This window comes from Silurus aristotelis, assembly GCF_946808225.1.
Source record: "Silurus aristotelis genome assembly, chromosome: 27".
Taxonomy (NCBI): domain Eukaryota; kingdom Metazoa; phylum Chordata; class Actinopteri; order Siluriformes; family Siluridae; genus Silurus; species Silurus aristotelis.
The window spans coordinates 2,015,168-2,028,009 of record NC_139600.1 but is presented as its reverse complement, the minus strand read 5'-3'; the positions used below and the strand labels follow the sequence as shown (position 1 = coordinate 2,028,009).

Below are 12,842 nucleotides of genomic sequence, written 5' to 3'. Positions count from 1 at the left end.
TATAACTGCACAGAAACTTGTGCTACTTATTATTTAAAAAAAAAAACACCAAATTGCTTTACACATAAATATCTATTTTTTGTGCACTTAATTATATAATTATTATTTTGCAGGTAATTCCATGCCCCCAGCGATTGCAAGCTCACTTTCCTTGATATTGATGTCTGTTCTAACACTTCTACTATCAATGGCAATGCACTTCGAGCTTTAGACCTGATCTGAGAACATACACAATTACCCATATAAATATATAATCATTAATAAGTTAATACTTAGGGTTTTTTTCTTTACATAAAAAATACTAAAACTTGAACGGTTAAAACTGGAGACTAAATGAGGGTTGTGATTGGCCTGAAAAGTTCTCCACAATGATTTTCTTTTACTTCTATTTAAATCTATTGAATTTTTTTTTTCAACCATTAATAGTTTAATTTAATAAATGAATGTTGTACCATACAGTATAATTTCCAAACACGTAACCTATGCAAAAAAACTTAAATTATTTTTAAGTGTACAATAATCATAAACCATCAATGAAATGTAAGTAACCATATATGTATGAAAGTAAACTTATAAAGAATAATAGTTTCTGTTACAGTGTATGTTATTTACCATTTTGCCATTAGGAATGGCTTTTGTCGAGCCTCTATACCATACAGTCCTGTTTAATGGTGTATTTCTGATTTTTTTTTTTTTTCTGGTATTCCTAGTTATTTCACAAAACGTTTTACAAAACCCTGAATTGGGTTCTTAGTCACTTCCATGACCAAAGTACCTAGAATTCCTTTGACTTCAGGACTGGGAAATGCACTGTAAATTGTGGATACTTCTATAAGCCTTTGTAAATCATGTTAAATCACTGGAAATTACTACAGACTGTCAACCTTGGGCATGAACAGGTCTTGCGAGGTTGCCTCATCAGCCTCCTTCAACATGTCAAGATGTTATCTTCCCATGTTATCTTCCCTTTAGGGGAGATAAAGGGAAAAATGTACCTCAGGTCCTATGAACAAAAAAACCATTAGTATAAAGTACAAAACAAATTTTACTTGAGGAAGTCATTAATTAGAACTATATACCAGGCCATACAATTAGGCCAATATACCAGCATGGGCCCACACTCACACACTAATCACACCTAATCACATCTAACAAGCAAATTTAAATGAATCACAAAACAAAACCTGCCAGGCAAAGACACATTGTACCAGGAAGGTCCAATAAAGTATGGGGCAAGCTTCCTAAAGGCGACCTTTAGCGGCAGGTCTGGGGTCGATTTCCAGACCTTCTGACCCACCCAGGATGGCACTTGTAATTGCCCCGATAAGCAAAGCTTTAAATGGATTTGAGAAGAATGGCACAGTTGGGCAGTCTCCTTGGCCAACGGTAGCTTTCGTACAGGGACACAGCGGGCCATGATTGAAAACCAGTCAATCACTGAGAGGATGGCATTGGTAGTCAGGTGAGTCCATAGCAAGGTGTGAACATGGGCATTGGGAACTTGGAGTGTGTGAAGCAGACCAGCAGGAGGGGTCTAAGATTATTTGTGCTGGGTGTAGGTGGGACAGGTGGCCATAAATCTTGAGCTTCCCTACTGAGAGAAGGCCACACAAAATGTCGAAGAAGGGCTAGGGTGCGGTTTCCCACCAGGTGACAGAACAGAGGTGAGTTAAGGCACCACTGAAGGACCTGGAAACAGAGCCTGTCAAATATAAATAGTGCATTCTCAAGACAGCCATCAGGGACTGGTAGGCAGGGTTCAACTCACTGTTGCTAGTTGACATGTGGAGTAAAGACATTCTTTAAGCCCACCGAAAACAGAGTATACGAGGAACACATGGCTGACTGACACTCCAACTCTGCAGTGACCCGCAATCTGGCCTCCCCCAAAAGCAGCAAAATAATGTAAGCAACTTTGGATTGGTCAGAGGGAAAGGAGAATGGCTAGAACTCAAACACTTTGTCACACTGCATTAAGAAAGGTTGTCCACAATCAGCAAGAAAAACAAGCACATTCAGTTACAGTTGCACAACATCGTTTCCAAGATTAAATTGATCAAATGGTTCGGATGATGCGCACAATTTCCTTAAGCATACTGAACAGTTTGCGCTTCTGATGGTGTGTATTTATGTGGGTATGCGGTTGTAAGATGAAATCATTGAAGCCAAATCATTACCATACACATCTGCAGAGCTGGTGGCACTTACAAGGGCTTGTTAGCTGTCTGAAAGTAAAGCAGTACCTATATACACTGATTATAAGTATGCTCAAAAAATATGGTTAGAGCATCCAGACCCACCTCATTGATATGAAACCAAAACGTGGTGGAGACTGTGGAAGTGTGTGTTTAACAAGCAGCCTCACTTTTCCTGCCAGAGAGAATGAGGAGGAGCTTCTTCCCGCAGGCCATTTGGAGTTTAAACCAGGAAACACCCAGGATCTAGAACTGGCCCACTCTCTCCATCATCACACTTTTTCGCTGCACATATCTCACTTTTCGCACTACGACACTTTAAACTCTGGACTCGCACAGCACAGTGCACTTTCCGTTTTATTTAACACCACACCATACCACACACAGACACGTTACACCACACCATACCGCACACAGACACTTTATGGACAATCACAAAACCACCTTAAATTGTTTACATTTTACTGATTACTGCCATAAGCATATGTTGTATATACACCGTTTTTCTTATATACATCTTTATATATTTTTTATATTTGATATAGTTTTTATACTTTATTTATCTGCCTTCTTTTTCTTTGTTTTATTTTTCTCCCCATCCTCTTCCCTCATGCCGGACCGTCGTAAAAAGCATTTTACTGCATGTCGTACCCTGTATGTGTGTGTATGTGACAAATGAAATTTGATTTCATTTGATTTGCTTCCATTTGCACTAATCTGTTTACATTTACATTTGCGGCATTTAGCATTTATCCAGAGCGACGTACAAAAGTGCTTTGAGTCTCTAGTAATAAATAAATCTACACTGGTACACCAGATTACAAACCTAATATAAATATAACTCTTGAATTCTACAAACCCTGAATTGCTAATTTAGGTGTTTCAGGAAGAGGTAGGTCTTCAGTCGTGGCTTGAAGATAATCAGGGACTCTGCTGTACTGACATTTAGGGGAAGTTCATTCCACCACCTCGGTGCCAGAACAGAGAAGAGCCTTGAGAGAAGGTGGTACCAGTCGAGCAGTGCTGGAGGATCTCAGACAGCTAGTTTTTCTTACATGTTCTATTAACTACAGGCTGGTGAATCCAACACTTCATTTCAATTCTGTGCTGCCTGCCAATCTAGGCATTGTGCTCCAGATACCCAAACAACGTTCTTGTATCTTTAGACTAGGGGAAGTAAAGCCTGGTTCAGTGTACTGTACAACAGAAACTCGACCTTTTCGACTTTTAAATCAAATTTAAAACAGACTCTATGCACTGCCTTGACTTATTTTAATAGTGTTGGTGAAGCATTACTATGGGATGTCAGAATTAGCATATAGTCATGCAGGCAATAAACTCATTATATTGTATTTTTCAAGCTAGTGTTGAAATCATGCTTGATTTGTGCTAAAACTATCATACATAGACTTTTCCTTTTCAACACCTAGAGTTAGACCATTATTTTAATCGGGACTGTGAAGTCCTGCATGAGCTTTCAGCTTTAATCCAATGTCTTGAGACACTTGTTTTGTGCTGGTTTTTAATTTCAAATTCTTGCTAAAAATACATTATAAAGTTATTCTTCTTATGGCCATACAACCCACACATCCATTATGATATCAGATTAGAGCATTTCCTACACATTTCACAAGGAACTAACACTATATGTTTAGAAAATACTGCAAATTTATACTGTAATTAAATCCATAATCATTGTCACCAAGAGCCACATCAGCATTATAGCTGCTCCTGAAGGGACAGTTGTACCGGTAAGACTGTATAAATATATCTACTGCTTAACATATTGTTTAATAACTCTCTCTGTATTTATTTATTTATTACTTTTCATTGATCAGGTTAAGAAACACACATTACTCCATCAATCAAAGTCCTCGGATGCAGCATCCTGAAAATGTGCTCTCAGACCACTATGGCTTTGAAACTTTATTTACTATATCTGAAGCCGACAGGGGGCACTGTCAATAACGGCGGTCAAATGATTTTCAAAGGTGGCAAAGTATTCAAATTTGATCTGTGGATTAAAGTTTTGCTAATGACCAGCAGATGGTGCTTGATGACTACTACGTGATCCTGCTGATGACCAGCAGATGGCGCTGATGACAACTACGTGATGCTACTGATGACCAGCAGATGGCGCTGATGACTACTACGTGATGCTGAAGACGCACCACGAGAGGCATTTTACTGTTTGTACAGAATGCACTTTTTGAGTGCCACACCCTTCTCTTTTAACCCAATTCTCCTGCCTGCCAAATCGGCCCTGCATGGAGATTCAGCTTTAATCCAAGAAATATTGCAAAAACTGTTTAAAAGAACACTTGCTTTGTGCTGGCATTTTATTCTTGCTAAAAGTACATATGAGCGTATCTAGGAATATATATACACACACACACACACACACACACACACACACACACACACACACACACACCATTTACCCATAAATACTGAGAGCCTAGAAAAGAAGATTTCAGAATCTGTATTTAACACCTATCCCTTTCTAATTCCGAGACTGAAAAGCTGCTACAACTGGGCCCTTGAGCAAGGCCCTCAAACCTTAACTGTTCAAGATCATTATAAGTAATAATGGTGTACGCTAAGCTTTATACCTTTATGCGTCTCACCGTGAGGAAATCTCTCTGTTACAGCACCAAAGAAATAAGTATTTTAAACGTAAATGTTTGTAAATGAATAATAAATGAAGATGGGTTTGTTAATGTGAATTATATATTATTATACCTTTATATAAATAAGTGTGTTAGTATTAAGATAAGCTTCACACCGGTTCTCTAAACACATTCCTGTGTGGTGAGTCTATAGGATCTTTACGATGTGCATGTACAGAATGTCTCTGTCTGGACTCACACTTCTCTGGTTACGATGTCTATTAACCCGATCAGGACTAGTTTTAGCTCATGTTTATTCCAGTGTGTATATTTACTTGTCTGTTATCTGCATTAAACTGAAGAAGAACCTTTGCTCCATGCTGTGCGATTGTTCTCTGATCAGAAAAGACACCGTCGATCGCAAAAAAACCTCTATTAATTAAGTTTTAGTTTGGGAATGATAAAAATCGAACGGTATGAAACGCTAATGATAACGTAAAAGTGATACATGTATTTATATTTATATACACAAAAGATAAAGGTATATATTTTCAATGAATAAAGCATATATTTTTTTAATGCTTAATCCCCAAAAAGTAGCACCACAAGAAAAACCGGTCTGCAGATGATCGGAAACCTTTTTCCATTGCGTCACATTCAATTCCTGAGATCAACAAGTCCTCAACAGAAACAATTGAAATCTTGAGAAAATGTGCAGCTTCCCAACTACTATTAAAACAATTGTACTAGAAAAGTTCTTCAAATGTTCAATCTTCAAATCTTACCTGAGTTTTTCCTAAAAATATAAATGAGAAATTACTTAAATAATATTAAGCTTTAAAATAAAGCGATACAAATATATTCGAATATTTTATAAATTGTAATAATATATAGTAGAATATTAAGTTCGAGATACATTTTGGATTTTCATTTAGTCTAGAAGTTTAGTAGTAGTAGAGGTTAAAAAGCAGCTTTTGTCTAGAGACCAAAATCTGATTTACACTTGTTTTTTTTTTTTTGTTTTTTTTTTTTTGTTTAGAGAGTAATTGTTTTAACACTAAAATTGGGTATCAATTTTAAGATTTTAAGAACAGCAATAGCATTTTCTTGATTTTCTTTCCAGATTTCCCCCAATGTAAACTTTTTAACCAAAAGGCAAGAAACCTCACTGAACAATTATGCTGTTTTTCAGGTTATACATAAGAATTCAGGCTGTGATTGGCTGCCAGTTCCTTTCGACATCATGGGTTTGGTGTAGTAAATACAGCACTGCATTCTTACATCCCTGAGTTTAAAATCACATTCACCTGCTTTCTCTTTTACACTTGGACACACTCACTGGATCTCTCTGCATCTGTTAGCTGTTGAAATATGTAAGTAATTATTTCATTCTTTTCCTAGATTTAGAATCAAAAACACTGGAAAACAATATGTATATAAATGTGTTTCAGTCTCAGTTAAAGAGAAATGTTTAATATAAAATTGTAGCGGTCACTGAAGTAATCCCTCGCTCTGTGTTTTATCCAATTGATATCATATCATAAAGATAAAAAAAAAGTAATCCAATATATTTGTAATTTTTTTTTATTTCATTCAACTGATCAATAAAATGAAAATTATTTTCACGTGAGAAAAATATTTTTGTGATTTATTTTGTACGAATGGATTTTTTTAATTTGTATTTTGAAGATTTGAAGAAAAAAAAAAGCCGCAATGGATTGGAGGCTGGTATTGGCTGTTTTGAGTCTGATTGGTAAGTCTTTCCAAGTCTTTTCTCGTCAAAATGCCGAATCGGGTTTACGTCCAAATCTCACACACTCTGCGAATAAACAGGACGTCGAACGTGTAAAGTAAAAATGGGCCACGCCACTAAAAATCGGTTTTATGTTCTAAAATTAGTACGTTGAAAAATTCCAAAGTGTTTAGACAAATACTTGGAAATTCTCAAACGTATTGTGGGATTAAGCATGGATTAAGCATGGCAATGGATTCAAGGCAAATCCAAACACTGCTCCAACTCGTTACACGTGTTTCAAATAATTGCCTGTGGTATTTTCCTGCACCCATTTTTTAATTTTTTAATTGTGCAACCTGAACTCAGATGTAAAAGAAAAGGGATGCGAAGGTATTTCGTTCGTGGCTGAATCTGATTGGCTGATGGCTGTAGGAACTATTTTCATGCATGAGGAGCAGTATCTATCCCTCTCTGACAGTTTGATGGACCCAAAATGTCTTAAAATCTTTAAGCTTTTACATGCACTTCAATTTTACAGTTCATATTTAATTCCAAAATGGTCTAAATCCATTGTGGATCTGTTTAAGTTTGGAGGATTGAACTCCTTCCACAGCTTCTCTTAAGGCGAGACCCTTGATTTATTACACGGTCAAGTCTGGGTGGGATAATTTTTTTTTACTTCTGCCTTGTACCTTGTCCTTCTACTTTCCCTCCATACTTAAATTTTACACTATCCGAATTCTGAGAATTTAACAACGAAAGGTTCCGTTTGTTGTATGTGGAAAAAATTTGACAAAAAATTCTGATTTGAAAGGTTTTTGCAGCATTTGTGTAATAATTTTAAACCATTTCAAAGCTGCAGCCAATTTTTGACCTGATGTATTAAAGATCTGGTTAGCTACATGAGCTAATGTGGAAACACTGAAGCGTTTTGTGTGCATGCTTAAAAAAAAAAAAAAAGCATGAAATTTGTACTTTGAAATGTACAAAATTTGACAAGTATAACCTCATTTTTAGGATTAATATCAGCATAAACATGCTGTGTTTTGTTTTGTTGCACAAACAAATCTAAATTGAAATAAGAAAAGTATTTTATTTAACAGCCCAACGACGTTCTTGACAAAATGTTTTAGACCCTTTAAAATGGCATGGTTTGGGCATGGAGGATCATTTAAACTTGATTCTTTTGCCAAAACCCAGATAGTGTTATCCGTAATTCAATTCCAGTCTAAACAGCTGAGTTGCCAGGTACTTCATTAGTAATCATTTGCTACTTCAGCACAATTTATTTGTTTTAGAAATATCTCCGATTGATCCTGAAGCCTTACTTAGTCTCAATTTTGTGCATAGTATTCAATTCTTTTTCCGGTCAGCATCAATAATGTACTGTATTTTCAAAGTACTAGATATTTTTTGGTCAATTTCTCATGTCTTAACTGAGATTTTATATTCCTGCTGACAATATGCGTGCTGTACACTTTTTAAAACCAATGGGTATTGTTTCTTCTGTTACAGTTGCAAGTGCAATGGCAGACATAAATAATCAGACTTCCGTGAATACTACTTCAGCAAATACTACTTCAACAAATACAACTTCTACAAACTCGTCTTCAACCACGAATACATCTACAAACACCTCTTCAACAAACACGTCGACACCGAACACGTCTACTAACACCTCTTCAACAAACACGTCGACACCCAACACGTCTACAAACACCTCAACAAACACGTCGACACCCAACACGTCTACTAACACCTCAACAAACACTTCGACACCCAACACGTCTACAAACACCTCTTCAACAAACACGTCGACCCCGAACACGTCTAGTAACACCTCTTCAACAAACACGTCGACACCTAACACGTCTACAAACACCTCTTCAACAAACACCTCGACCCCCAACACGTCTACAAACACCTCTTCAACAAACACCTCGACCCCGAACACGTCTACAAACACCTCTTCAACAAACACCTCGACACCCAACACGTCTACAAACACCTCTTCAACAAACACGTCGACACCCAACACGTCTACAAACAGCTCTTCAACAAACACGTCGACACCCAACACGTCTACAAACACCTCTTCAACAAACACGTCGACACCGAACACGTCTACTAACACCTCTTCAACAAACACGTCGACACCCAACACGTCTACAAACACCTCTTCAACAAACACTTCGACACCCAACACGTCTACAAACACCTCTTCAACAAACACGTCGACACCCAACACGTCTACAAACACCTCTTCAACAAACACGTCGACCCCGAACACGTCTACAAACACCTCTTCAACAAACACGTCGACACCGAACACGTCTACAAACACCTCTTCAACAAACACGTCGACACCGAACACGTCTACAAACACCTCTTCAACAAACACGTCGACACCGAACACGTCTACAAACACCTCTTCAACAAACACCTCGACCCCGAACACGTCTACAAACACCTCTTCAACAAACACCTCGACCCCGAACACGTCTACAAACACCTCTTCAACAAACACGTCGACACCCAACACGTCTACAAACAGCTCTTCAACAAACACGTCGACACCCAACACGTCTACAAACACCTCTTCAACAAACACCTCGACTCCGAACACGTCTACAAACACCTCTTCAACAAACACCTCGACCCCGAACACGTCTACAAACACCTCTTCAACAAACACGTCGACACCCAACACGTCTACAAACAGCTCTTCAACAAACACCTCGACACCCAACACGTCTACAAACACCTCTTCAACAAACACCTCGACCCCGAACACGTCTACAAACACCTCTTCAACAAACACCTCGACCCCGAACACGTCTACAAACACCTCTTCAACAAACACCTCGACACCCAACACGTCTACAAACACCTCTTCAACAAACACGTCGACACCCAACACGTCTACAAACAGCTCTTCAACAAACACCTCGACACCCAACACGTCTACAAACACCTCTTCAACAAACACGTCGACACCCAACACGTCTACAAACAGCTCTTCAACAAACACGTCGACACCCAACACGTCTACTAACACCTCTTCAACAAACACGTCGACACCCAACACGTCTACAAACACCTCTTCAACAAACACCTCGACCCCGAACACGTCTACAAACACCTCTTCAACAAACACCTCGACACCCAACACGTCTACAAACAGCTCTTCAACAAACACCTCCACACCGAACACGTCTACAAACACCTCTTCAACAAACACGTCGACACCCAACACGTCTACAAACACCTCTTCAACAAACACGTCGACCCCGAACACGTCTACTAACACCTCTTCAACAAACACGTCGACCCCCAACACGTCTACAAACACCTCTTCAACTAATACTTCGACCCCGAACACGTCTACAAACACCTCTTCAACAAACACTTCGACTCCGAACACGTCTACAAACACCTCTTCAACAAACACGTCGACACCCAACACGTCTACAAACACCTCTTCAACAAACACTTCGACTCCGAACACGTCTACAAACACCTCTTCAACAAACACGTCGACACCCAACACGTCTACAAACACCTCTTCGACAAACACGTCCACACCAAACACGTCTACAAACACCTCTTCGACAAACACCTCGACCCCGAACACGTCTACAAACACCTCTTCAACAAACACGTCGACACCCAACACGTCTACAAACACCTCTTCAACAAACACGTCGACCCCGAACACGTCTACTAACACCTCTTCAACAAACACGTCGACACCCAACACGTCTACAAACACCTCTTCGACAAACACGTCGACACCAAACACGTCTACAAACACCTCTTCGACAAACACCTCGACCCCGAACACGTCTACAAACACCTCTTCGACAAACACGTCGACACCCAACACGTCTACAAACAGCTCTTCGACAAACACGTCGACACCCAACACGTCTACAAACAGCTCTTCAACAAACACGTCAACACCCAACACGTCTACAAACACCTCTTCAACAAACACGTCGACACCCAACACGTCTACAAACAGCTCTTCGACAAACACGTCGACACCCAACACGTCTACAAACAGCTCTTCAACAAACACGTCAACACCCAACACGTCTACAAACACCTCTTCAACAAACACGTCGACCCCGAACACTTCTACAAACACCTCTTCAACAAACACGTCGACACCGAACACGTCTACAAACACCTCTTCAACAAACACATCGACACCGAACACGTCTACAAACACCTCTTCAACAAACACGTCGACACCAAACACGTCTACAAACACCTCTTCAACAAACACGTCGACACCGAACACGTCTACAAACACCTCTTCAACAAACACGTCGACACCCAACACGTCTACAAACACCTCTTCAACAAACACGTCGACCCCGAACACGTCTACAAACACCTCTTCAACAAACACCTCGACACCCAACACGTCTACAAACACCTCTTCAACAAACACCTCGACACCCAACACGTCTACAAACAGCTCTTCAACAAACACGTCGACACCCAACACGTCTACTAACACCTCTTCAACAAACACGTCGACCCCCAACACGTCTACAAACACCTCTTCAACAAACACCTCGACCCCGAACACGTCTACAAACACCTCTTCAACAAACACGTCGACACCCAACACGTCTACAAACAGCTCTTCAACAAACACCTCGACACCGAACACGTCTACAAACACCTCTTCAACAAACACGTCGACACCCAACACGTCTACAAACACCTCTTCAACAAACACGTCGACCCCGAACACGTCTACTAACACCTCTTCAACAAACACGTCGACCCCCAACACGTCTACAAACTCCTCTTCAACTAATACTTCGACCCCGAACACGTCTACAAACACCTCTTCAACAAACACTTCGACTCCGAACACGTCTACAAACACCTCTTCAACAAACACGTCGACACCCAACACGTCTACAAACACCTCTTCGACAAACACGTCGACACCAAACACGTCTACAAACACCTCTTCGACAAACACGTCGACACCCAACACGTCTACAAACACCTCTTCGACTAACACGTCAACCCCGAACTCGTCTACAAACACCTCTTCGACAAACACTTCGACCCCGAACACGTCTACAAACACCTCTTCGACAAACACGTCAACCCCAAACACTTCTACAAACACCTCTTCAACAAACACGTCAACACCAAACACGTCTACAAACACCTCTTCAACAAACACGTCAACACCAAACACGTCTACAAACACCTCGACACCAAGTACATCTACGAACCCTCCATCAGTGAATTCTGCAGCAGCTGCTACATTCAACTTGGTCTTTAGCATCAATGAAACCTTTAATCCAGCATTGGCCAACACCAGCTCTCCTGAGTTTGCAACAAAAGTTGAATTAATTCGTAGTCAGGTATGATTTCTTACTTTATTTGTTAACAGTTGTACTTTTATTTATTTTTCCAAATAAGAAAAGATTTTTGCTCCTCGTACTGCTCAAAATTAGCATGGGTTACCATGTGGAACACATACATCTGAATCTCAATAAACCAATAAAATATGTAATAAATCCTGCTTTTCAGCTTGAACCTATTTATAAAAAGGCCTTTGCAAACTTCATCCGGATGATTATCAATAGTTTCAGGTGAGAAAAATTATACAGATATATTCAATCTAATTATTTATTGTTTCTGCTTAAAGATTATTATTTCATTCTGGTATTAACTGTTATTCATTCTGTTTTAGGAGTGGCTCTATAATTACAGAATCCAATCTTCAGTTTAGTGCAAATGGCACCATCCCAAATAACTCCTCAGTACAAAGCGCCCTTCTTAATGCGACTACAGCCAACTCAAGCTTAAACATTATGCCAAATTCTATAACTGTCGCCCAGGTTCCTGGTCAGTATAAAGCTTTTAATATGCATTTTATCATCATCTCTTTAGAATATGTGGACATTTTAATTGAAATTTAACCTCTTAATCAACAGTGACAAACTCCTCTTCAACAAACACTACAAACCCAAGTGCACCTACAAACTCCTCTTCAACAAACACTACAAACCCAAGTGCACCTACAAACTCCTCTTCAACAAACACTACAAACCCAAGTGCACCTACAAACTCCTCTTCAACAAACACTACAAACCCAAGTGCACCTACAAACTCCTCTTCAACAAACACGTCGACCCCGAACACGTCTACAAACACCTCTTCAACAAACACGTCGACACCCAACACGTCTACAAACACCTCTTCAACAAACACGTCGACACCCAACATGTCTACAAACAGCTCTTCGACAAACACGTCGACACC

General features: G+C 39.6%; 2 protein-coding genes across 2 annotated transcripts in view; one reads left to right on the top strand and one right to left on the bottom strand.

The window, feature by feature from the left end:
• Positions 1-583, top strand: part of LOC310721583 (uncharacterized protein) — an 86,927-nt gene extending 86,344 nt beyond the window's left edge. The window contains exon 11 of the mRNA XM_083533374.1: positions 114-583. Coding sequence (XP_083389500.1) covers positions 114-211 — 98 coding nt within the window. The 3' untranslated portion in view covers positions 212-583. The remainder of the gene's footprint in view (positions 1-113) is intronic.
• A 7,471-nt stretch (positions 584-8,054) lies between these two features.
• LOC310721584 (uncharacterized protein) lies at positions 8,055-11,859 on the bottom strand (the record flags this gene model as incomplete). The annotated part of the gene is made up of 6 exons (XM_083533375.1): positions 8,055-8,298; positions 8,674-8,757; positions 8,800-8,982; positions 9,949-10,368; positions 10,705-10,773; positions 11,698-11,859. 6 exons carry the CDS (start codon positions 11,857-11,859, stop codon positions 8,083-8,085), a joined length of 1,134 nt encoding a protein of 377 aa, XP_083389501.1. The 3' UTR covers positions 8,055-8,082.
• Between the last annotated feature and the right edge of the window lie 983 nt (positions 11,860-12,842).